This window comes from Cygnus olor, chromosome 4, assembly GCF_009769625.2.
Source record: "Cygnus olor isolate bCygOlo1 chromosome 4, bCygOlo1.pri.v2, whole genome shotgun sequence".
NCBI lineage: Eukaryota > Metazoa > Chordata > Aves > Anseriformes > Anatidae > Cygnus > Cygnus olor.
In genome coordinates, this window is record NC_049172.1 from 15,464,341 (window position 1) to 15,488,295 (window position 23,955).

The 23,955-nt window shown below is 44.1% G+C and overlaps 1 protein-coding gene across 6 annotated transcripts in view; it reads right to left on the minus strand.

Annotated features, from left to right (window-relative positions):
* The window catches only part of SLC4A4 (solute carrier family 4 member 4), a 228,399-nt gene that overhangs the window by 159,628 nt on the left and 44,816 nt on the right, over positions 1-23,955 (minus strand). For all 6 annotated transcript variants that reach the window (XM_040556789.1, XM_040556785.1, XM_040556786.1 and 3 more), the window contains one exon: positions 14,777-14,850. In XM_040556789.1, the coding sequence (XP_040412723.1) occupies positions 14,777-14,850 (74 nt within the window). Of the gene's footprint in view, positions 1-14,776; positions 14,851-23,955 lie in introns of those variants that run through there.

A 23,955-nucleotide genomic window follows, 5' to 3' on the forward strand; every position in this document is an offset into this window, starting at 1 on the left:
GGAGGGATGTTGATGAAAACTCAGAATTTGCCATGGAAAAACTACACTGATCTTTAACTGAAGATTTCCACAGGGACAGCTGAGACACTTTCTGCTCAACTGCTGTAAGCAGCTCTGCGCTTGAGGTGTGTTTGTGCTTTTCTGGTACTCCCACCTTTCCTCATTGGATTTATCTGTGAGATATCTTCTCAGACTCCACATCTGCCATCTCATATTCCACATATTCTTGAGGCCAGCTGCAAAGTTTGGAGACTCTTTCCCTTTCCCTGCACATGAATTTTCTTGCTGAAATGATCTGAGGTCTTTTAAAAGACTGCTTGACCAGTGTTGCCCTTTCTGATAGCAACTTGAAAAGAGCTAATAGCATTGCTAAGGGACTTTGCAAAGAATGGAATAACGAGCTGTATGCAAAGACAGGGACAGAAGCTTATGAAAATAGCTCATGCCCTATGCATATTACACTGTCTCATCCCCATCTACACACATACTTCATAGCCCAGTAAGACTATTTAGGCATACAGACCTCTAACAGTAGCTCCTTTGGAAAGCAAGCACAGGAGAAATGAGAAATTAAGTGCAAACTGTTGTTGAGTCACTAAAGTACAGAAAAACATCTGAAAAAGGGCTTTTTAAAAACTGCATTCTTAATTATTAGAGACTAATAAGATTAGGAAAAAAATCTTCCCCAATTTGATGACTTAAAGAAACAGACTCATCCCCAGACTGGCAGTAAATGTGATACATTTTGGCTCCAAAGTAATTTGTTAGGAGGGAATTGCAATAGAAAGCAGAGGCTTACAAAGAAGTTCCCTGCTCACCCACAGCCATAATGGGGCTGCAAGTGCTGGCGATGGCCCTGAAAGCTATCACATCATCGTTCTGGTGCCTCATGTGCTATAGTTTCTGTACTGGCTGCAACTATGCAGAAGACCACGCTAAATTAATAAAACAGATATACAACTACATAGAGTATTAGTGATACAAAGATATCAACTAACAGATATGAAGTGTTAGTGAAAACCTCTCAAAGTTACTTTTTAGCCAGTACTGTCTAGGCTAGGGTATCAAAAGGGTCACTGCAGAAACTCCACCAATGCCTGCAGTCTAAAAGCCAACAAGTTCACTGCTACGTGTGCATCACCCGATGCTCCAGGCTGCTAACAGCTGTACAACTGCCCGGCACAGTACCAGCCACCAATAACTTGTCATCTCAGGGAACAGGACAAAAAAAAAGAAACAGAAATCCAGGGCCAAGCAAGGTCCAAAAATCAGGCAGCACAACAGTGGCAGAAGGAAAGGGACCGATATCTGCTGCCTCCAGCCCAGTGTGCCAGCATCACAATCTTTCAGAAATGGGCTCAAACCTCTGAGGGCCCTGGGCAGGGGCAGAGGCACAATGCCAACGTTGGGATACCTACAGCGAGACCTTGCAGGTCAGCACCTGAAGACACCATTTAGCTCTGGCACATCAAGCAAAACCAGGAAAGCTATTCCAGCAACTGGAAATATCAGCCGTAACACAGCAGATGGCATAAACGCTGCATAGAGAGAGAGAAGGGGGAGTTTTATCTGAGCACAAGCAGCAGTTGTAGGGTAGGGGTGGCCCTTGGGACAAACGAGGCAGTGGTAGCTGCTCCCAAGGAATTCTTACCAAATCGCATCCAAAAGCCAGATGCAAAAGGATGGGGCAATTCCAGCTATTTGTATTTAGACACGGTCCTCTTTTGAATCACTAATTCTGTGGTCAGCTTGATAATAAAAATACATCATAGTAAGCCTGTAGTCTTAATGCTTTAATATGCTGCCAACAGAACCAGACAATCTCTTTAATCTTTTGATCACGTGTGCACAGTGCAAATTTTGGTGATATGAAACTAAGTTGTATATATGCGGGCAAATATCTGCATTACTTAGCTGCTTTTCCCTGTTCTGCATGGGAGACACTTACTTAATGCAGCTTTTTGTCCTTCCCCCTGCCTCCCCCTTTTTTTCAGTTTTGATTTTTTTCTCTCCCAGCATGTTCAGGGTGGCCAAGCAAGACATTTTCCTTTTCTGCATACTTGAAGTAAGTGCTTGGCATCTGTTTACATTGTTGTGAACGCTGAGATAAACTTCTAGGCTCCCTTCCCAAAGTGCCTGGAAGGAAACAATTGACACGTATTCTCAATGCACGGGGTTTCTGAGACATTTCCTACTCACTGGGCTAACAGAGCTTTCCCATGAGAACGATTTACTACAAGCAGTAATGCCTGATAAATCCAACATGACACACATGCACCTCACTACTATCCTGCAGCTTGGAGGAGGATGGGAGGAGCAGAGACGAGCGGCAAACTTCTGATAATCCAGGTCCCACCGAGCCACAGGTTTCTCTCATGCACACAATGGAGGCCATTTGCAAGTTTCCTCCTATAGACCCTGCTGCACTCACAACCTCTTCCTCCCTCCCACCCCACTCTCCCCCAGGAAAATGACTAGTCTCTGTGTGCACCTCATTAATTTCAGAACTGTTTTGGTTGACCAGAGGCATGAATTTCACAATGCTATAAAATCTCACGGGTAAGATGCCCAGCAAGACCTGCAGGTGAAAGCAGCCTGCATTTTCTCTTCCAAAGCACAGCAATGGATCACAGCTTCCTCACACTTACTCCTACTGTAGATAAAACTTTCAAAGTTAAATTTTCTTTGCATGAAGATAAACTTTACTGTGTACCAAATTTGAAACAAAATTGGTTCATCTCATTATTAATAGAGCAAGAAGCAGTCATCATCAGAGAGGTATTTTTCCCCTGGAAAATTTTTGGTTGAAACCACAACTTCTGCTTCATTAAGAGCTACTGAAGAAAGCAGCTCATGATTCAGAGTCCAGACTTAGAGGACGGGCACACGAGTCTCCCTGAATCAGTTTTATTGGTGAAAACCCACTCACACATTGCCAAATTTAAGTTTTGTAAAATGCAGAATTCCATCCCTGCCTGCAAGGATATCTGTTCATCTCTGTCCTCGCCAAGCATGGTCTTGTTGAAGTACTGGGAGTGAAACTGCCTGGATCTGAAGTCATGCACAGCACACAAGCTCACGCGCTGATCCCAGCAGCACTCTGACAGCACACACGGAAGAAAGCAGCTCCAAGACACCCTGCTCCAAAGGGTCAGGTCCCTCAAGCATGCTGCTACAATGCGACACCACGCTCTCTAGTCCTTTTCTGAGTTCTTCCATTTAAGGGAACCTGGGGATTAAAGAAATGGAAAAATAGGAGAGGGAAAAAAAAAAGTGTACTGAAAAATAAAAACTGAGAAATCTGCAGGCTTGAAGTTTTCTGACCTCGTAAAGTTTCTGCTATTCATGAGTCACTTGCATGCCTTTACATCGCTAAACTTGTGTGTTAGCATGGCCTCAGGACCCGCTACCTGCACAACCCCAGTCTCCATTCAGGTGTTTGCTCCTCATTGCCCACTGAGGCTCGCACAAAGCCTCACAGGGGTTTCTCAGTGCAACAAGGCAGGCCCTGTACATGTGTAAGAAACAGACCAGGTTCCCATGGGTCTATACCAGTAACACTGCCTGGCGGCTTTTGCAGTCGCTGTGGCACAAATCTCGAGTCAAGCCTGAGGAGTCTGTCAGTGAGGATGCTTCTCTGTCCAAGGAAGAAAGGATGACAGTTTTTAGAGACTGAGAGGCAGGGTGCATGTGCAATGCATGCACGCTGAATGTCTGCTCACTGCTCAGCAAGGGGCAATACAGCCCTGTGAAACAACCAGGACAAGTCTTGCACAGTCAGCTGAGTATCTGGCTAAACGTAAGTGATGAAGAAAGCTTGGGATCTGCCCACATGGGAAGTGTGCCGGCAGCAGGGAATTACTCTCGGTGCAATCACGTCAGTCCCAAACTTGACATCCCAAAGCCTCTGGAGCACAAACTGTCTATACTGTTTAAAACACGTGGATCTATTCATGCTATAATACTGCTGGCAAATGGCCAAAACATACCTAGAGAGAGAGAAATCAGGTGTTCGGTTGCCTCCTAGACTAGTTCTGGAACCATATTTGCTTCAAAAAGCATTATTGCTTCTTACAATCTCCTTGATAAAAAACTGAATCTTCCCCAAAAGGATCATAAAGACTAAATCTGTTGTCTCATGCACCTATGAATAGCTGTGCAGTTCAGGTTTCTCAAAAATCTGAATTTAGGCTGTTCTGAGGAGCTTCGTCCTGCAACAAAACCTTTTCACAAAACCTTTTGGATGGTATATAGAAACACGTATGTGTAACATCGTATTAGTGACCATGGCAGTAATCCAAATGTAGGGCACTACCAGAAAATCTGTGTTTTCTGGCAGAAATGCAAACTGAAATAATTGCCTTAGCATGAGAAAAAAAAATCAGCAGATATGATTAGATTATTTAAATACAGCAATAACTTTTGTGCCTGAGGTCTCTGTTAATCTGGGCACTGAGCTCAGTCTACCACGTCCTGACATCTTAGTGCAGGACCAAGGACAGACTTTAGCCTAACATTGTGTAAGACTGAAATTCTTCTTCCATTCCGGTTATCTACAGCCAAACAAACAAGCAGAAAGAGATCACACTTTATTTACAATACCCTCTTCAATTTAAAACACCAACTCTCTTCTTTTAAGAAAAAGGTGACAGTGAAACAGCTTTTGCTTAGCAAAACAAAACCTGGTCATTTCAAGAAAGGAGCTGAAAGTTACAGGATCAAAGGATAAAGTCTGCTTGGTGCATATCTAAGAAGGAATCCTTTCCACATGACCAGGGTTGTTGAGACTTAGAGCATGGCCATAAAGAATCTCAGACTGGCACCTTAGAAGGAAACAAGATCAAAAACTAACATTAAAAATTTATAAAGCAACGAAAATGAGCTGAGTATTAGTTTTCACCTGGTCCTTATTTTTACTTTCAAGGCTCTTTTCCAGAGAGCAGGGAGAGTTACATTAAACCTCATCAGGCTTGGACAAGCTCACTTGGTTACAACTAAGACATCTCTACAGCCAACCTCTTCTCCATAAGCCAGCTGCTCTGGCCACTTGCACCTCCTGCTCTGTGTGTATCCAGGCTCTCAGAGAAGACTGGGGCAGATATTTCAGGCTGCCTGAACGAAGGGCTTCGCTCAGCACACTCCAGTCATTTAATTTTGGGACAGGGCTGACCTAATAACACAGGAAGACAAAGGTGTGCCATTTTCATAGCCTAACAATCAGTTTCAAACCTGGATGGAGCTGACACACAGCTTAACCCCAGGGTAAGGAAGCTTTAGGTATGCACATGGCTTCCTGACACATACCTAGAGCATATGGCTTTTATTCCTACTGCTAACAAGTCACTAACTTTATGAAAAATTGCTCGACAGAGATGCCCAACATTCAGCAATCTGCACCTACAGCAGCTCTGAAATCACATGAGACTGGCAGGGGATGCAGCCTGCCACGAGTTTCATCAGCAGAAGACCGCATGTCACACCTTTGTATCTCGATGGGCAAGAAGGAAGTGTTGGTGTACTGCCAAGCACACAGCTAAACGTGGCTCTGGTCAACACACTGCGAGGACCAGAGAGAGTCTAGTGCAGTTTTTAGTGGCTTCTTTTCAAAACCGGAGGTGGCAACAGAAGGGTTCTCATTTTGTGCAAGAATCTAAGGAAATCAATGACAGAAAGAGCTGACGGTCCAGAAGGACAAATAAATCACAGGGATGATCCATTTTAAAGGGGAGATACTAAAAGTAGCACTAAGCAAGTTCCAAAGTAAGCCCTGCTTAGTTTCAAATCAGCTCAAGAAATAAGAACAAAAGGCCATGCTGCTGTGTGCCGAGTGCACTTAACTCTACCTGATTTAAAGGGGTTACAGGTAGTAAACACCTCTCTGGACCAGCACCAGCAGCAGAGTAGCTGCAGGCCCTCCACCCCAACCAACTCCACCTCCCAGGATGCGGCTATCACAGCGTGTACCCAAGCGCAAATAGGATGGGACACAGCCTGTGCGACACCCTGCTTCAGAGAACAGTTAGCGCCAGTGGAACAGAAATAACCTTCCCATCATACGGCACCTTGAAATTTCCCAGGAGGGATCTGGAAGAGCATTAATTTCCCCACAGATGAAAACACAGGCCTCCAAGAAACAACAGACAGGCCGGGATGTTTTCAATGATGCATTAAGATGAAGTACTCTGGGTAGGAGAAGAGCCATGGAAATTCACAAGGCCTGTTAGTGAACACAGCTGGTTCATGCATTAGAAACAAGGAACACAATTATTTCCTCCAGCACAGTGTAAGCACCAAGTACTATTCCCATTACTGAATCTGAACACAGAGGCAAAAACTTAAACTAAAAGCAATCCTCTAGATAGGCTGACCAAGCATACTTCTGGGCTCACCACTTGGTCCTCACAGGACCTCACAGTGTTTCAGTATTCACCCTAATACTCAAGTCACTGCTTTTCCAGGTGAGTAGGAACTTACCCTAAAGCTCACAAGGCTTTACTGAAAAGTTTGCTGAAATTTGAATGAAATCTAAACAAGGTAACATTCCAGCTGGAGATAAATCAGACCCAAATCACTGTCATTCCCCACAGCAAAGCAGCACCAGAACCCTCTGAACTGAGGGCAGACCTTAGACCCTGAAGAGATTTGGCTCTTTGGGTCCCAGTAACAATTTTATGAGTGCAGAAGCATGCATGTCTCATAATGGTAATGCTTGGGCACTAAAATGACCTCTGCAAGAGGTTCCCGTGAAGGGAACCGAAGGTCTTTTAAGGGACCGAGCACACAGGTTCAGAGGACCAGCAACAGCAGGTGGATGCCTAGAATTGGACAACGGATGCTGGGCTGAGTGGCAGAGGCAGAAAAACTCATGTCTGTATGGAAATGACTGCAAAAATCTGTAACCAGGTAGCTGAACAAACTGAGATCGGGAAGTCCCTCAGGCTTAAGGGTCTTTAAACCAATAGTAACATGCAATAAACTAATTCACAACTATATGGCAGTTGGCCAAAGAGAAGGGTCCGTGTGACCCGATCAGATGACGGGCTTTTGAGGAATGGGGCCAAATCCTTATAAATAGGCTACATATGGCCGAGTGTGGGGTTCACAACCTAATAAAGGCCATCAGGAGAACAGCCTGCAGTGAGCAACGTGCAGTAGAATGCAAAACAGAAACTCCAAGAGAGACAAAACCCAAGCTACAATTCAACAGAGAGATTAAATAGGAAGGGACAAGATTAGAAACAACAAGGCTCTCCTCAGTTCTGCCAGCTCTGGCAAAAGGACCCCACATTCATTGCTAGGATGGAAGGGCACATGAGAGCACCCAGCATCGGCAGTGAAGATGCAATGATTTACTCAATTAAGCAGGAAACTTGACCAAAGATCATTTTATGGATTTGTATTACTGCACTTTACACCTCAGTATTCAGTCCTTTACTAAAGTAACTGCAAGGGGTAGGGAACTGAGCTAGGCAGTGAAAAATATCATGCAAACATGAGAATCTTTTGGTAACATCAGGCTCCTAGACCTTCAATATCTTCAAAAGGTCAGTTTAATCTTTACGTAAAGTGACCTCTGCAGTCTTTAAAAGGTTCCCACGTAACAACACTATAGTTAGCCAGACAGAAAGTGCTCCTAGCCATCTGTCTGACGCTTGCACTTCTCAATTTCAAACATATGCTCACCTGCTACCTACCAATGACCCAGACAAACTGCCAGATTCCTAACAAGATTCAGAGGCTGCTCCAGTGAAGCGTGTTTGAAAGGTGCGTTAGCCCTGAAGAACAGCACAGCTCTGAAACACAGAGCTAACTTACATTCAAGCCAAGAAGGTCTAAAATAGGAAGAGAAAAAATAAAACGATGTCTTCATATGGCTTCTTGAAGATCCTACAAACCCTGTTTGTTCAGAAGGAGGAAATTAATTAGTCATTGCTAGGAAAGGATCACAACTTGTGCCATGAAGCCCTGAAGACACATGCCAATGACAGCTAAAAGGTACCGCAATAAATTAATTGGTTGGCATTGTTTAGACAGAACAATAAACATGTTTGGGGCATTCTCACTGAGCTTTATATAAGCCTTTGCTAGACTCTTACCCACAACCCCATAAGCTGCTTTTCTTTCTCTCTTCTTTGGAGCTGTGTGAGGTTACAGAAGCCACCGAACCTGTCTTGCTGTTATCTGATCTAATCTGGCCAGTACTGCTTGGATTCTACTGAAAGAAAAAGAAACTTTAAAAAAAAAAAAAAAGCTTTTGGGAACAGGGCAGAGGAAGGGAGCCGTGCTGGGCAGGGCTGTTTGTTTCAAGTTTTAGGCTAAGCTGTTCAGAAACATGGCACCTTTGGATTTTCTGGCATCCACCTTCAGCGCTGACCACAGCTCCTTTAAAAAAATCACGTCCTCTTTTGAAATGGCCCGAATTACCACCCAAAGTGGATACAGCCCAGAACAACCCATCTTGGCTGAAAATCTTGACTTTATTTCCCATATTTCCATCTCATTAATTACCAAGGCTGACCAAATGACTACCAAGCTGTACTTGGCACTGCTCAACGCATACATGCAGGTAGGTTTTAGACCACTCTCCAATAGAAGCAAGAGCCTCAATTTTCATAGCTGCTGAGACTGTGTACCTAGGTATTCAGTGGGAGGCCACTGACTTTGTTCCAGGCCACTGACTCCGGGACAACTTCTAACATTCTTCCTCTGAATTTTACAGGCAAAGTGCACTGCATTATTTGGAGACCAAGAGTCTTATAAATACTGATGAACTGCTTCATGCAAGTCTATCAGAGAGAGACTTCCCCTCCCTTACATACAAGGGTAACTTTTGTGGTTATGCAGAGAAGTTAAATGTTGGCCTTTTCAGTAGGGACACAACTAGCATCCAGTTTGGTCAGCTTCAACATTATCCCCTACAAACTCAAGGCAGGGACAGGCAGAGAGGAAAAAATATCCATTTCTCTGAGGGAAAATCCAACACTAAAAGTGCCACCATCATCATGATACCAACTGTGAAGACTGAGCACAGATCAGCAACAAAAACAAGATACACAACTGCGACATGCCAGGCAGAAGTCTGCCTAAACCACCATCCCATTTCCTCTGGCAAGTCTCAGGCAGCTCAGGGGAAGTCCTCCTAACTGCCTGACTCTGTAGTAGTGAATCATGAGATAAGAAAATGGCCCTGCTGCAAACAAACCTTGATTCCAAGGCTGCAGTTATAACTAACCAGTGAGAGGGCACAGCACGTTTTATGAGACAGACTGCTGGGCAGAGCTGGGTGTAGGTGGAGGCCAAGCAGCTGCCAGCAGGGCACCAGGATGCAATGCAAACCACAGGGCACTCACTGGTGGGAGCCGCATTTACACAAAGGCCTCCTGACATCTCTCCAGTGGCACAATGCTTCCTTCAAGGAAGCACGAAAGTTTTCCACATCTCTTTTCAGCCCCTTTTTTAATACTAAGAAAGTTCTCACAGCGCTGTGCAACTGGAGAAGGGACGAGACCCAACTGAAAGGGTAGTCACTTGTCAGAGTGGTATGGAAACCCCTTCCTACACTGCCACGTACCTTAGGCTCAGAACGAGCACAGTGAAAAACTTACCCTCACTTAGAAGCAAACACAATCTTTCCTTTGCAATGGGCACAACACATCATCTATTGACTCAGCTGTTCTTAAACCATTTTCTCCATTTCTTCTATAACCACAGCCCACTTATCACTACCTCATGTGAAGTCAGTTTATCATCACCTCCATTTTGATTGCAGTTCTTCCTCACCAAGTGTGCAGTAGGTGGGTGTCAGCACCTTCTCACACAACTCCAGCACCTTTAAAGCTAACGCTGATTCCTGCCAACAGATCTGAAAAGCATCTGCAATGACCAGAACAATACCTCAGACAACAATGGGTAAAACAGACACAGGCTGGAAAGTGCCAGTAATAAACATGCTCATGGGTTTGCTAGTGTCGAGCTTCCAAGTGACCGAGCAGTGATACTACCTTAATGAGAGTGAAGTTCTGAACAAACCACTTCACCGGTGACTTACATTTCACAGACCTTGCAGCACGTACACGATCGACTTAACTAATCCACACACACGAAAATGGCTCCCAACTTTTCCATAGGGATTTACCATACTGTCAAAAAGTCTGCAGTGAAGTCACAGCACTAGGACCTTGCTATTTATCATGAACCAGATAACGGCACATTTCAGCATCCTGTAAAGTGTCCTGACAGAGTCTAAACTGGAATCTTTCATTCAGACACTGCACAGTTGAGAAGATCCAAACCACCCACCCCGTTTTTACTAACTGTACAGGGCAGCATTCAGGTCCCAATCTGTGCCTGCTGGTCCCAAGCCATGTCATCTGCTGTACGGGAGGAGAGAAAAAAGGCAGTCCCTAAGTCCTCATCATTAAGCTTTTGCACAAGCATAGCCTGAGTCAGTTTCACCAAAACAAAATACAGCCTACTCTACCTCTACAGTTAAATTAAAGGCACCAAAGCAAATTAATGAAGTACAGTGCGTACTTGGATTTTACATGATTATTTTTTTAATTGTACTCATTTCAGAAACAAATAAAAACTAATTGATATAAAACAGATTATTTCTGAAAACAGAGAAGGTCTGCCTACAATCAGTGATCAAAAACCGAGGGTTGGGATAGAAGAAGAAAAAAACAAATTAAATAGGCAAACATAACTTATGTCTCCTACCTTCTGCCTGCTGTTAATAAAGGTAAAGATTTTCACAGGCATCTTTGCCCTTTTAACCTCTCTCCTCATTGATCCAACCATCAAGAAATAATCATAGGCTTAAATCATAACACAGCTTTCTACCAGCAAAGTGTAATGACACTACAGGGTCAAGAATAGAAAGAACGGAGGAGGAAAGTGTGGGGAGCAGTCAGCTAAAATGGCAAAGGATGTCACTGCAAGTTGCTACAAAGACCCTGGTTTAAATCCCATAATGTTAACAGGATCCACAGCAAAGTTTTCACTGTAACAGAACCTCTTCCTGAAGTTAGTTCTTTCTAAGATGTACTCTCCACACTTTCACTTTGCAAATCAATCGAAATGTGGGACAAAACACCTGACGGAAGTGCTGGTCCCCTTCTCCTAAGGGACACAGCCAGAGCTACCCTGGCCTTCCAGTAACAGAGCTGTCAGACTTGAAACCAAGCATCCTCCACCCCACTGCAGAGTCAGGGCGGCAGCAAGCCTGAGGGAAGTTACACTTAAAGAGCCAAGAATACCTTATCTCAAAGGATAAGGTGGAGCTTTACTTTTCCCCTGTTGCAAAATTGGTTATTAAGTAATCTGTTCATGTCACACATACCAGCACTCCTAACAGTGGCATTACAGCACTATGTCATTACCTTCAAGGAAAGGAACGTGCAGTGCTCTAAATGAATGGGAATGGCTTTCTTACACAGGAGGTTCAGCTTAGGGCAGTGCCTGTTCTTGATTTCCCCCACGAAAGCCTACGCTTTCTCACTTACTTTCCTTCTACACTCTGAACTGGACCTAGGGAGCTCCCTTCTCTCGCCGAGTCATGTTTCGGGGCACTTCTGCTCCACATCAGTGAGGGGACAGCAAAGCAGCTCTTTGTAACTAAAATGCAGTGAATTTCTTAACTAAGCCGTCTCACTGAAAAACGGGGGTACCTGCAAATGAATCATTTTTGAATGTCAACAGCTGATATCACTAATAAAATAGCAATGACATGCAGTGTAGGATTAGACTGAGGTGCCACCTTAGAGAAGCATTAAATCATCTCTGGAGCTAGGCCAAAGGGACATACTTTTGTAATGTATGTAGGGTTTCTATTAATGTTATATTTACTCAGCAAGGGCATGACCGACAATCGCTCCAAGCTGAAAATGTCTCAACATCCTACTGACCAGAAATGCCCTGTTCCCCCCCTTCCTTAACCAAGTCCTTCCCTCTACACCACACCACTACATAACCAAATCAGTGAGCAACATGCTAATCCAGAGCTGCTATCTCCATCTCACAAACATAATGCAGGGCCACCAGCCAGTAAAAAAAAAAATAATAAAAAATAAAAGACTGACTTCAAGAGTTGCATTCTGGAGAGTTAATATGCAAGAGATGGATGCTCAGAATGACGACTTTCAAATACTGTCTTCATTTGTTTTAAATCAAACAGATTGAAAAGCAACAAAACCAGCCTGCTTTCTAAGCGTATCATAATGCCTCACCTCCCTGCTCAGTTGTTTTCCTACAGGTTTGGTGAAATTAATAGCTTTAAGCAACCTTCCTAAGGAATTGGATCAAAATTGACTACTTGGTGAAAAAATAAATTATTGGCAGAGGAATGACTAGGAAAGAGGCAAACAACTGTCAGAGGTATGTTTTTCCTCCATGAAATCGGGTGAAAAACAAAAACTATCAGTAAAAAAATAAAATACATCTGGAGGTGACAATTCTGCTTGCAGTTACTTTCTTCTACAGAGGATGCCACCAGCATAAGCTATTCAGAAAAGTGAGTTATAACAACACCACAGAACTGGCTGATGTAATGGAGAGGGTTTTGAAGCTAACACCTCCTGGTCTCTAGACAAACGCTCTCCTCCTTGAAACTGTGCTACTCCACCTCTAATGCAGAAATCTAGCAAAGAGACTTAAAACCATCTGCACCAAGTGTCAGCCAAGGGCCTTCAACCTGGCGTTTTAACCCTTCCAATAGATATATGCAGACTGTAACTGTACATGGGGTGCATGTACGCATATTAGGTGCACGCAGACATTACTTACATACAGACATACAGCTGTGTGCATAAAGAGTTAGGTATAATTAGGGACACACACCTTCTGTAATGAGGCAAATAAGTTCCCTTCAAAGTGCAAAAACCTTTACCAATTCTTCGCACTGTGGTAATGCCTCCAGTTTGCAAGGCAAGCTCTGAATGTAAGGCTGTCCCCGTGCAGAAGAGCAGAGTGGCCGAGCAGCAACTTGCCGGTCGAATCTTACATGCGCCCCTCTGCAGCGTGACACTGACAGATGCTACAGCATCAGCACTGGCTCTGGCACAGCTGGCGACTCCTTTTGTGATTTAGCTAGGTCATTCACAGGAGCCTGGAGAGAATCAAGGCACTGCCCTCTGCACGAACAAGGGAATTAGCTGGTTACACAGCTCCAAGTCTCTGGAGATTCAGACAAGCAGCTACAGTTCTCAGAGGCCTGTTGTGTGCAAACAGAAACACTGCATATTTTTTCACCTCCTCTTCCCCTTACCCCAGTGAGATGAACAGCAAGTGGTCTGCTAGCCCAAGTAAATCATACGAGGATATCTGCATTGCAACATGGAGATAAATACTTAAAACATTAACCCAACCTTTTTCACTGCACCTTCAGACAGTTAAAACAGTCGCTCCCACACTGCTCTTCACAAACAACAATCTGTATTATATTCTTGGAGCATCACATATGAGTGATACATACCATAAGAGCATGTGGCAACGTTTAAGGCAGTAAATTACAAGAAATATTCCCCCTCCCTCCCCTCTCAAATGTTTCCGCTGTGCCAAAGCATCAATTATTCCATGAGCAGAAGGCAATACAAAAACCCTGTCATTCCATCCCTGCAGACAGCAAATGGCCTCATTAAACCCAACATGATGATTTATAGCTACTGAGCCCAGATCACTTCATACAAGAGGGGAAGAAAACAGAAGCGTTTACATGGAAATGTCTGCTCTGACTTCCGGGAAGTGTTCTTATCGATCGTTGCTGCAGATTATTTTCTTCCATACTGTTTGATCCTTTGGTGTCCACCACTGGTGACAGTGACACAGCTGTAACTCTACACTTTTCAAAATATTTTAAACTGAAAGCCACAGGTGTTTGTTTACAAATAAACTAGAATAAAACTATGCACCCAAGTCAAAAGGGAAAGGACAATATTGTGAGGTGAAATTCTGGTCCCGTTTCCCTTCTAGCTAGAATGTATACCCTATTGTCTTTTCCTCTTCCTCCATTAGTTTATCAAACACACTGTCAGTTGATCCTCATAAAACAAGAAAAACAGAATTTGCTGCAAATAATTCATTCTTATCAGCTTTAAGAATTTTCCACAACCAACCTTAAAAAGGTAAACTCCTGTGAACTCCCTTCTCCTTTCAGATTTCACAATATTTTTATTCAGAGAGAAAATAAAAACATTTTCAAAGAACTCTACTCTTTTCCTAAAAAGCGAGGAAACTTTTTTGCTGTCTTAAAAAAGTTATTCTCCCAAGGGTAAAACCTTATTTTTCCACCTCCTAAGCTAAAAAAATAACCCAGGAAAACATCCACTTGCTGCCTTATGCCCACCCCCAACACTCGGTACATATTCTGCCGCTCTTTCCAGTTTGCTTCGCCATCTGTGACACCTGCCACCGTATTCCAGCACTCCAAGGTGCAGTGGTGATATGCAACTGTTGCTGGAAGGCTCATACGGGAAAGAAAAACAAAAAGCCCCAATGTTTCACAGCCATTGTGCAAGAGACAGCGAACGCGATTCTGCGGGAAGTGGAAACATGCCAGGAGCACACAATAACGTTCACTCTCGAACTGAAAAAGAGAATGTCTTTAAATTTAAAAGTCAGTTTCGCTCTGGTTAAGCTTATAGGTGTTTCAGTCAATTTTAGGATTAATTACTCAGCCGAAACAAAGGTGCCCTTTTTCTCTGCTATCCGACTGGCAATTTTATATACAAATACAAACTGTGAAGATACCCTTTCTCCCCAGCAGTCCACAGTCTCTTACCTTCCACTTCTTCTTCATCACATACATGTTTAAGGAAGGAAGCCCCTCTATCCAGTACTGCCTCGTCCTCCATCCTATAGTAATAGAAAAGAAAAAAGGAATGCTCAGACTTCTCCTGGAGCGAGCTATTTGAAACAGCCCAGGTCCTGGGCAGGTTAACTTGCAAGCTGTTGTTCATGTTATTGTGGGCACTCCCGTTCTCCTTCTAGTGCCTGCTGTTCCTTCATAGAGCTCCTTTCAAATGGCGTTTGGTATAAGCTGGCCTCACGTCGTTCGAATTCTAACCTTGAGAGGACATCATTGCTGACAGGTGTGAGAAAGGTAATCCCGGCTAGAAGTCTTTGTTGTTTTTTTTTTTTTCCTTGTTTCTTTTTCCTGTTTCTTTCTTTTTTTTCCTCCTTTTTTCTTTTTTTCTAACAAGGACATATACACACACAGGCAAGTTTGGGACTGTCTATGCGAGAGCCAAGAGTTTGTGGAATTCCCGTTTCCCTTTAAAGTTCTTCTAAAAGATGTTGGCTGCAGAGCCACGTATACAAGCAAGCATGCATACTGTACACAGACACACACACGCGTTCGCATGCACAGTGGGAGACTCAGCTTCAGCCAGCCTCTTAATACCAGCAAAGCACACTTGTCTGTCGAGAGGCAAGCTTTGTGTCACATGTTGGCCTTACAGAAATCTGACATACGAGGATTATCCAGAGACCAAGCTACAGTAAGTCAGGCCATCACGGCAGTCATGTATGTGTGCCACTCATTCATTCATCCATCTGGGGACTGATTTTAGTAGTTGCTTTCTTTCCCCTCCCTTTCTCTCTCCACCTCTTACCAGCTCCTCTGTACAGAGGAGGCTCTAAATTCTACACCTCCGCCAAGAAGTCCTCCTCTGGCACTGCCCAGAACTTGCCCTGCTCTATTTCATGCACAAAATAAAGACCCTGCATGCTTTCCAAGGGCTCATCCGCAAGCTCATTTTTGACCGGCAAATATAAAAATGGCAAAATAACAAAGAAAACATTTCTAGTTATATTAAATAATCTACTTACATATCGCTTGGAGGCTAAGCATATATTTGCTGCTCATTGCTAGACAATGAGCTGTGTAAGCTTAATAGCAGTATAATTCTCAATAGAACTGCAGGCTCCGTTTGTAACCTCTTTTCCTACTAAAGGTAAGAAACTGGCATGTCTGGGTAACAACTGAAAAACAATACCTTTTCCTTTTATTCTGTAGATGGAATAGGGGCAAGCCTCATACAGAAAGAAAAAGACGCTTCAACCTTCTTCACATCTATATTCCACTTAGGATTCCACAAGATGCTTCAAGCGCAGTAGCAGCAAATGCTTAAAAGAGATTTTTAGAGGCACATTCAAATTCAGGACAGTATAAAAACCCAAACAGGTAAATACGAAGCAATGAATACATCCTAGGATATCTACCTTGCAACTGCATGTCAATGTCTACCCGAACAAAGAAGCATTCAGCCACAAGAGCAGCAGAGCCCTCGTTTTCTAAAATCAGTCCCCAGGCAGCAGTTCTCCCACCTGTGACACCCTGTCCCCACCTCAAGCACCTTGACCAACACAGCCCATCAGCCTCCTCTTTGACTCGTAGTCTGCAGCTCAGCTCACGTGAATGACTCCCAGATATTTTGCAGGTAAGGAAGAAGCAAAAAAGCTCAGACTGAAAACCACTGACCACGCATATGGAAATACACGTTTCATCTGGATTACCAGATGGCAGCAATACTACAGCACCGCACCCAGAAACGAACACGAGCCTCAGCTCCTGACTAAGTTCAGATCCAACCCAGAAGTTTGAAGCAAGGCCCACCTTTCCTTCGCTGGCTGTTTCTTCCTGCACTGTATGTAAGAGAGCTGGAAGACTGGAAGAGCAAATTTCTCTGACTTGAGAAAGGCACCATTTCACAAGCAGCTGCTGCCCTGCGTGGAGGGGTAGGACATGCTTCTTCCCAACAAAACACACCAAGCCAGTACACAGGTACGCACACACAGCAGCCTTCCTGAAAGCTCAAGTTCTCCATTACATTATTCAACGCTGTTAATGCCGCTCTTGCCTGCATGCAACGGTTGTGTAGGCACACCCCAATTACGTTTTTTTCCCAGAGTAGCACAGTAGCTACTTGCTATAAACACAACTGAAAACATCTGGAACAGATAGGGCTAGGTTTCCAGACCAAACACAAACCGCACGCGCTTTATTACTCCACAAAGTTCTTCATTTCACTCCCAGAGTGCTGGCATTCGCCTCTGCTCCCTGTGCACCAACACACCCAGGCCGTTCAGCACGCGTGTATGCGTGCAACCACACCTGCACATCCCGCAGCCCCAGCCCAAACACCCGTTTCCAGCTTGGTTTCTCCACTCCAACTTTGGCAGCATCGGTCCAAGTGCACAGCAGCTGCAAATGAACAGTCACATCACATTGGGAGAGAGGGAGAAGAGGGCAAAGGGAAGAGAGGAGCAAATTCTAGTGCACAGTGCCGAGGATTCACCAGGTGCTACTGAAATGTCTGCTCAGATCAGCTCAAATGGCAGGCAGATGGGGTCCTGCTGGTGCCCTGTGAAGCCCCCAGCGCCATCCCCACCCCTGCCAAAACCCTGTCCCCCACCACCAGCACCTCTCCTTCCCTGGGGCAGTTCATCACATTTAAGGGCCGCACTTCCTAGCTTGCAAAGGGCTCAAAAACTGCTGACGACACATCGCAAGCCTGATGCTTTCCCTGAAACATGCCCAGGGCAGATCCGAAGGAGCTAGGGGGTTTAAAGGGCCAGGAATAGAGCCTGGGCCGCCTTGGCACGGCGCCCCGACTCTAATCCACAGGAGTTTAGTGATTAGACCCCGAAGCACCACCTCCCTTGACTTGGTCTTTTCTGCCCTTCTCAGATTACTGCGGGATTTCTTCAGGCCAAAACCTAGCAAGAACCATTCTTTATGAACATGCACAGGGGGAATATTTCAATCCCTTGGACTTTTTCAAATAACATTAAATGAGAGTTGCAGGAAAAAAAAAATAAGTTACATGAAAGAGCAGAAAATCTTCAGTGGCAGAGTCCTAGCAGTGCAGCACTGCAGCAAGAAATAGCATTTTCACTACCCCAGGGAAGAGAAAGGGATACACTGGATACAAGTGAGAAAGGGCAGAAATGTTTTTAGGGCCTCTGAACAGAAATGTGCCTTACTTTGAAGCTCGGCTTACTAGCTCCTTTGAGTAAGGTAAAAGGACGGGACACCTAGACACTTTTTTATCTAGTCTGACATCCTCATTATTGTTATCGCAGTGCTTTGGAAACAAACCCCCAAAATAATTAAAAATAATGGCTTTCTATTTTCAGGGCCTAGATCTGAGCAAGTCACGCACTCCAACACAGTATGCTTCAGTAAAAAGAAATACAAGCTGCTCAAGTAATTGGCCTCTCTGGGTACATAATTAGATCAATACCCAACGTTTCTTGAAACGACACTGTACATCAATAGGATTTAGACAAAGGTCTCACATAGCCAACCCAACACAGCATGCAATTCACACCTAAATTTGCAGGTCACTCTCAACTACAGCTCCCAGAAACAGCCTGCCAGACAAAGAAGAACAAACAAGACCAATTTAATACCCCAAAAGAGTTCCAGAATTTGAGATCTAGAGAAAGGTCAGTATAGATGGGCAAAAGTGAAGGGAATTAAGTAGCACAGAGCAGAAAAGAAGATGAAAAGCCTATTTGCCAGCTATTCCACAATGAGCAGAGCACTCCCTAAGAAACAAGCACATAAGTTTGCCTCTCATATGTGCTCATATGTGTGTGATCCGGGACCACTTTTGAGGTGAAAACTTCTCAAACGCTCCATGTTAACAGAGCAAACCTGACTTGGCTTCCAAAGGAAACAACTGTGGCTCAAGACCGAATTACTTAAGTTTAGTGTTTTCTTTTAACCTACCACAAAACTCCTCGATTCCTTCCCCTTGGCTATGCTTATCTTGCAGCCTCTGTTTTTGTCATCACATTATAAATCTTTCCTGCAGGTCGCCTTGTTATAGCACCAAACACTTGCAACATCTTCAAAGCGGTGTAAGGTAGCAAGTAACCTTAGCTTTATTGTCCCCAGCCATTACTGAGATGAGATAACTCAGGCCTTATTTGCATAGATGTAGCAAGGCTCCAGGTTTATTTTGAGATCGTTATGTGAAAGCCACCAGACTTGTGAGGAAAAATAACGCCATGACTCTACTTTGTGCTCTTTCCACTGCTTCTCGTGTTTTAGGTGTCCCTAATAGAAGTCACTGCTGAGTTTACAGCACTAGAAGCAGTCTCTAAACAAACAAAAATAAGGCAAAAAAACAAACCACAACCTACAGATGATCTGATTAAAGTTTGTTTCTGCACAAAAACCTGCATTTGGAAGCCTATGAAAACTTCCTTACAGCACATGGAAATGTTCAGGGTGCAGAAGGGTCCTCTCTTGCCAACACGAGAGCCTACAATGGGACAGCAGAGCCTTCTGCACCAGCGACCTGCAGAAAAACCTCTTTTCTCCCCCAAACGCCGACGAGCTAAGCAGATGGAGTGCTGCCACCTTTTGGCCACGCAGCCTTCGCACAGCAGCAGGGACCACGCCAAGCTCCTGCAAGCTTGAACAAGCTGTAGGGACAGAGACCATCGGCACCTTCCCGCTGTCATCATCACTCGCACTTTTTATAACTTCACGATTTATGACATGGGAAGAGTAAATGTCACGTTTGGCTGAAAGAAAGCAGCACGGCTGATGTGGCAATGCTAGCTGTTGTCTGGAGATACAACTCACCCAAGTGAATAAATAATACATAACAAAGCTGGAGAGTAAGAAATGAGAGTTATTACTTGCTGATAAGTTTTTATGATCCATTCCTTTTCAAACACGTTTTGCAATCAGGAAGAAACCAGAGCAAACTCTGGACTGCATAAAGGAAAAACCGAGCCAGCTCTGTGACTGGAACGGATAGCAAAACACATAACCCATGTGAAAGTCACATTTAAAGAGCAATCCTTTTGCAATAAGCCAGGGTGCAGAGCGCGTAAAGGGCTTCAGGGAGGAGAGAGGCTTGTTACCGTCGGGTCACACAGCCACAGCGCTGGCCGGCCAAACCAGAAGCCCTGATGGCAGGGCTCTGATGGGGCTCAGAGCAGCCCCGCTGATGGAAATGTGCCTCCCCAGCACTGCAGCTCCTGCTCCTCATTACAGCTCGCACCCAGGTGTGTGGAAGCTGTGGTCATTCGTGGGCAAGGCAAATGAAATAAGATCTTCATGAGCACACACAATCAAACAGCTCCTGGCGCTTCTCAAAGCCTGCCATCATTTATCCGCCAGGATTTTTTCCCCAGAAAATTGCCATCCGTACAATGAAGCGGGAGTACTGGGGATGGGGACACTGGGCAAGAAAAAAAAAAGACAAAAACAAGTAAAGTACCAGGCATTGCTTGCTAAGCTGTTTGGCAGGTCTCACAGTCCTGCAAGGATTACACTTAAGTCTGCACATAAACAACCATCCCCACACCCCTTTTAATTCCCAAACACAAAAGGGAGATTCTGTCCATCACAGAGCCCTTTTTTCCTCTTAGGAGCGAAAAGAAGACAGGTTTCAGATGAGGAGCCTCGGTATCTCCCAGCAGAAGAGACACCTGCCGTTGACAGCTTGATCTGTTTGGACACTCCAAGAGCCACTACAAAGCACTCCTCCAGCTCTGTGATTCCTCGGCGTTGCTAGGAGCAGACAGAGAGAGCCACAGGCACATACCCATAGGCTGCACTTTTGCTACTAGAAATCATGACCAGAGCGCCTGGAGAGAAATATGATGTGGCTCATGAGAAAGAGCCACAGATCCAGCCACAGCACCATTCTGCACTGCTCATGATGAGGTTTAAAAGGCCTGCTCATGACAACCAAGCTGGCATTCAGTCCAACTGAGGCAGGCCTGCCACTTTGGATGAACAGCATCAGTCAACCTTCAGCAGCAGGTGGAACAACACCAGTGTCAACCAGACCTGGAGGCTCACACAGACGGGATGAGCAGGGCCTGGATCTAGGTGGAGAAAAGCCGCCAACAGCTTCCCTGCTGTCAGTGCCAACTAGTGCCTTCACCAAGCGGCTGAAGGTGGATGCCAAGGGTGTATGCTTACACCTATCTCAAAGATAATGAATCAAAAAGTTAAACAAGCTTCTTCTATCAAGAGACCGAGGAGACTGAGATGTTATTTACCTTCTCTGCAACCTGTGAAGCATTCAGCTACTGTGACGGCAGTGGTTAAGTAAACAGGAAATCATGAAGGAGACTTGGTCCCAATTGATTCCCCTACAGCCCATAAGCAAATGTTTGAGTTAACAGACCTAATATGAGCAATTCATCTTTAGGGGCTACATTGTTGTTTGTTTGTTTTTCCTCAAATACCTGCACCTGTACTCTAGTGCACAGAAAAATGAGCTTCTGACTATACTCAGCACACTCTGGTTGATGCACTCACGGAACAGATTGACATATTTATCTTGGATGCATTTCCCCTTGTCAGTTTGAAACCAACATTTATTTACATGCTCTCTCAACAAAAGGTTGCACTCACCATGAGGACAGAAGCCTCCTCCTCCTTCTGCACAAAGAACTTGCACTAAGGTAGTTTTAAACCCAAACTCAAACCCAGCTTCTTTTAAAATAAGAACGTTCCAACAGGGAACAAATGCTCGAAGTGACTGCTTTGCACAGTGCCATCAGATGCAGAAGGACTGATCTCATCTCCTCCCTCTCCAGCAGACTTGTCTGAATGGAGAACACCATTTCCCTTCTCCAGAGCACTGCCAATCTCTGAGTAATCAGGAGATAAAAACACCAGCACTATAGGTGCTGCAAGACTAAAATCTGTGAACACATTGAAGGTGCTAAAGCACACGTTTTTTCTAAAAGTGTGGGACACATAGGAAAAGACTGGAACATACAACCTCAAAGGAGCACAGACTGTTCATTTGGTTTTGGCTGTGCTTTACTGCTTGCAGTATTGCCACCAGTTTCCTCGTTTCGATGACTGGCTGCATGCATTGGACCATGATGCAGGTGACAGGCTTGCTTGTTACTTGTGCATGCTGGAGGGAAAGAAGGAGGAAGCAAAGAGCAAGACAGCTTTGCAACTTTATCATCTTACAACTGCATATTCTAGTTACTTGTCTTTTCAAAGGTTCTCTGCTGCTCACTAACATCTCTCAATCACTACAGTGACATAAGCCTTTCATTTATTGACACCGACGTGCACTTGTTAAAGGGGCTTTGGAAAAAGGAGAACCAAACACAGGGTAAGTATGCTCCTCAACAGCCAATGTAAATCACTGAGGTTATGCTCCTTGCCTCCCCTTCGCTCCAGGTCCTTCCTTGGAAGTCCGATGATACTCTTGAGAACATCATTTAATGAGACACATTCTCTCAGCGCTTCTTCGTCCCTCCAAAAACTTGTTGTTCAGAGGCTGCCTCCCCAGCAGTGCTCCAGGTGTCTGTGCTGCGGCAGCCATTCACCTTTACACTGCTGCCTGTTCATTCTGTTAAATATTTTCCCTGTCCACTTACACCGTGCTGCCAGCTGGTTGTGAGGACCTAGCAAAAAATGCCAGCAAGGCTACTGGGTGTCTCTGATCAAACACGTGGCATCAAGCAGAATACAGCACCCCTATACAGGTTATTTATCAGAAATTTCTCAGTTACATGGATTCCACCCAGGAAAATGCAGCCCGTTTGTTCAGTATCCCTGTGCTGTGCTATTTAGATTACTCAGTGATTTTAGTATTAATGAGACATTTTTGAAAATTGGGGTGGGGGAGGTATTATTTGTTTGTTCTTTTAAATGCCCAAGTAAGTCCCCTCATTGTTACATGAAATATTTCACTCTCTAGAGGTGTTTTCAGGGATTGAATTTGAGATTTAAAATAGACCATTAGCCTCTTTTTTAAGTATAAATCCTGACATATTTAGACAGGAGTGATTTGGAACACACTAATGTAGAATAATGCAATTATAAATTACAGAATTTGTCATGATTTTTAATTGATATCATCTCATTGGGATATCATCCCAAACTCTTAAGTCAACAAAGTCAGTAAACAACTGCATTTCTCCAGTTGCTTTATTCTGATCAGTTGTACTCCTACAGCTTTTGTTTTGTTGTTGGGGTGTCTTTTTATTATTATTATTATTTGGTTGCATGTTTTTGCTTTTGGTTTTGTTTTTTATATCCAGAGTGAAGTTCTGCTGCTTTTACTCTGAGAAGGAATAAGCTCTGTGGTAATTCTGAAACAGGCAAGATTTCTTAGGATGTTAAAGAGGAACCATGGCTGGGCCCCTGTTTGCTGAAATCCTTCAGCATATTTAAATCTACCCAAGTCCCATTACAGGATTTAAATACAAGTCTCAGTTCTTGTTTTTAAAAACCCTTACGACTGAAACATCAGGAATTCTAAAGGTCCATCTCAACTCACAGGTAAAGCCTATGAAAGCAGGGTAAGAATTGTCTAAATTTACTTTGACAAATTAAATTATATCATTTGGATTTCAACTTAAATCTGTCAGCTGCAGAAAACTCTTCAATTTGGATACATCACAAAAATAACTACCAGAAAAAAAAATAATAATTAGGAGTGAACGAAACTGAATCTTCTTCTTTTGGGTTTATGAAGAACTCTCATAACTTTAGTGAGAGAAGAGCTTTCTTCTGCACAGACAAGAAAGTAATGTTATCAAAATACAGGGAAATACAATGGGGTGGGGGGGAGGATTGGCACTGGATCCTAGGGTAGGTGCAGCAGCTGAAGCCATTGTTTTATTATGTTTAGATTGCTTACCGTAAAATGACACAACTCCAAAAACTAAACAAGTCAGCTGCCTGTTTGTTTTCCTTTCCTTCTGTTAAAGAAACTCGTGGATTGGTAACTTGAACCGAAGCCAGCAAGAAGCCCATATTTCATCTAACCATACCTTTTAACTGGTAGCACCTCAGGTAAAGCACTCCCTCCAGCTGACCAGGGCAACCTCTTGGAGCTGAGGTGCTGGTTCCTGTTGTCTTCCACGTACACCTGCTATACTGAACGTAGCCGAAGCCAGGAGAGGGTAATGAAACACTGTGAGAGGAATTCAAGACTGTGCTTACATAGG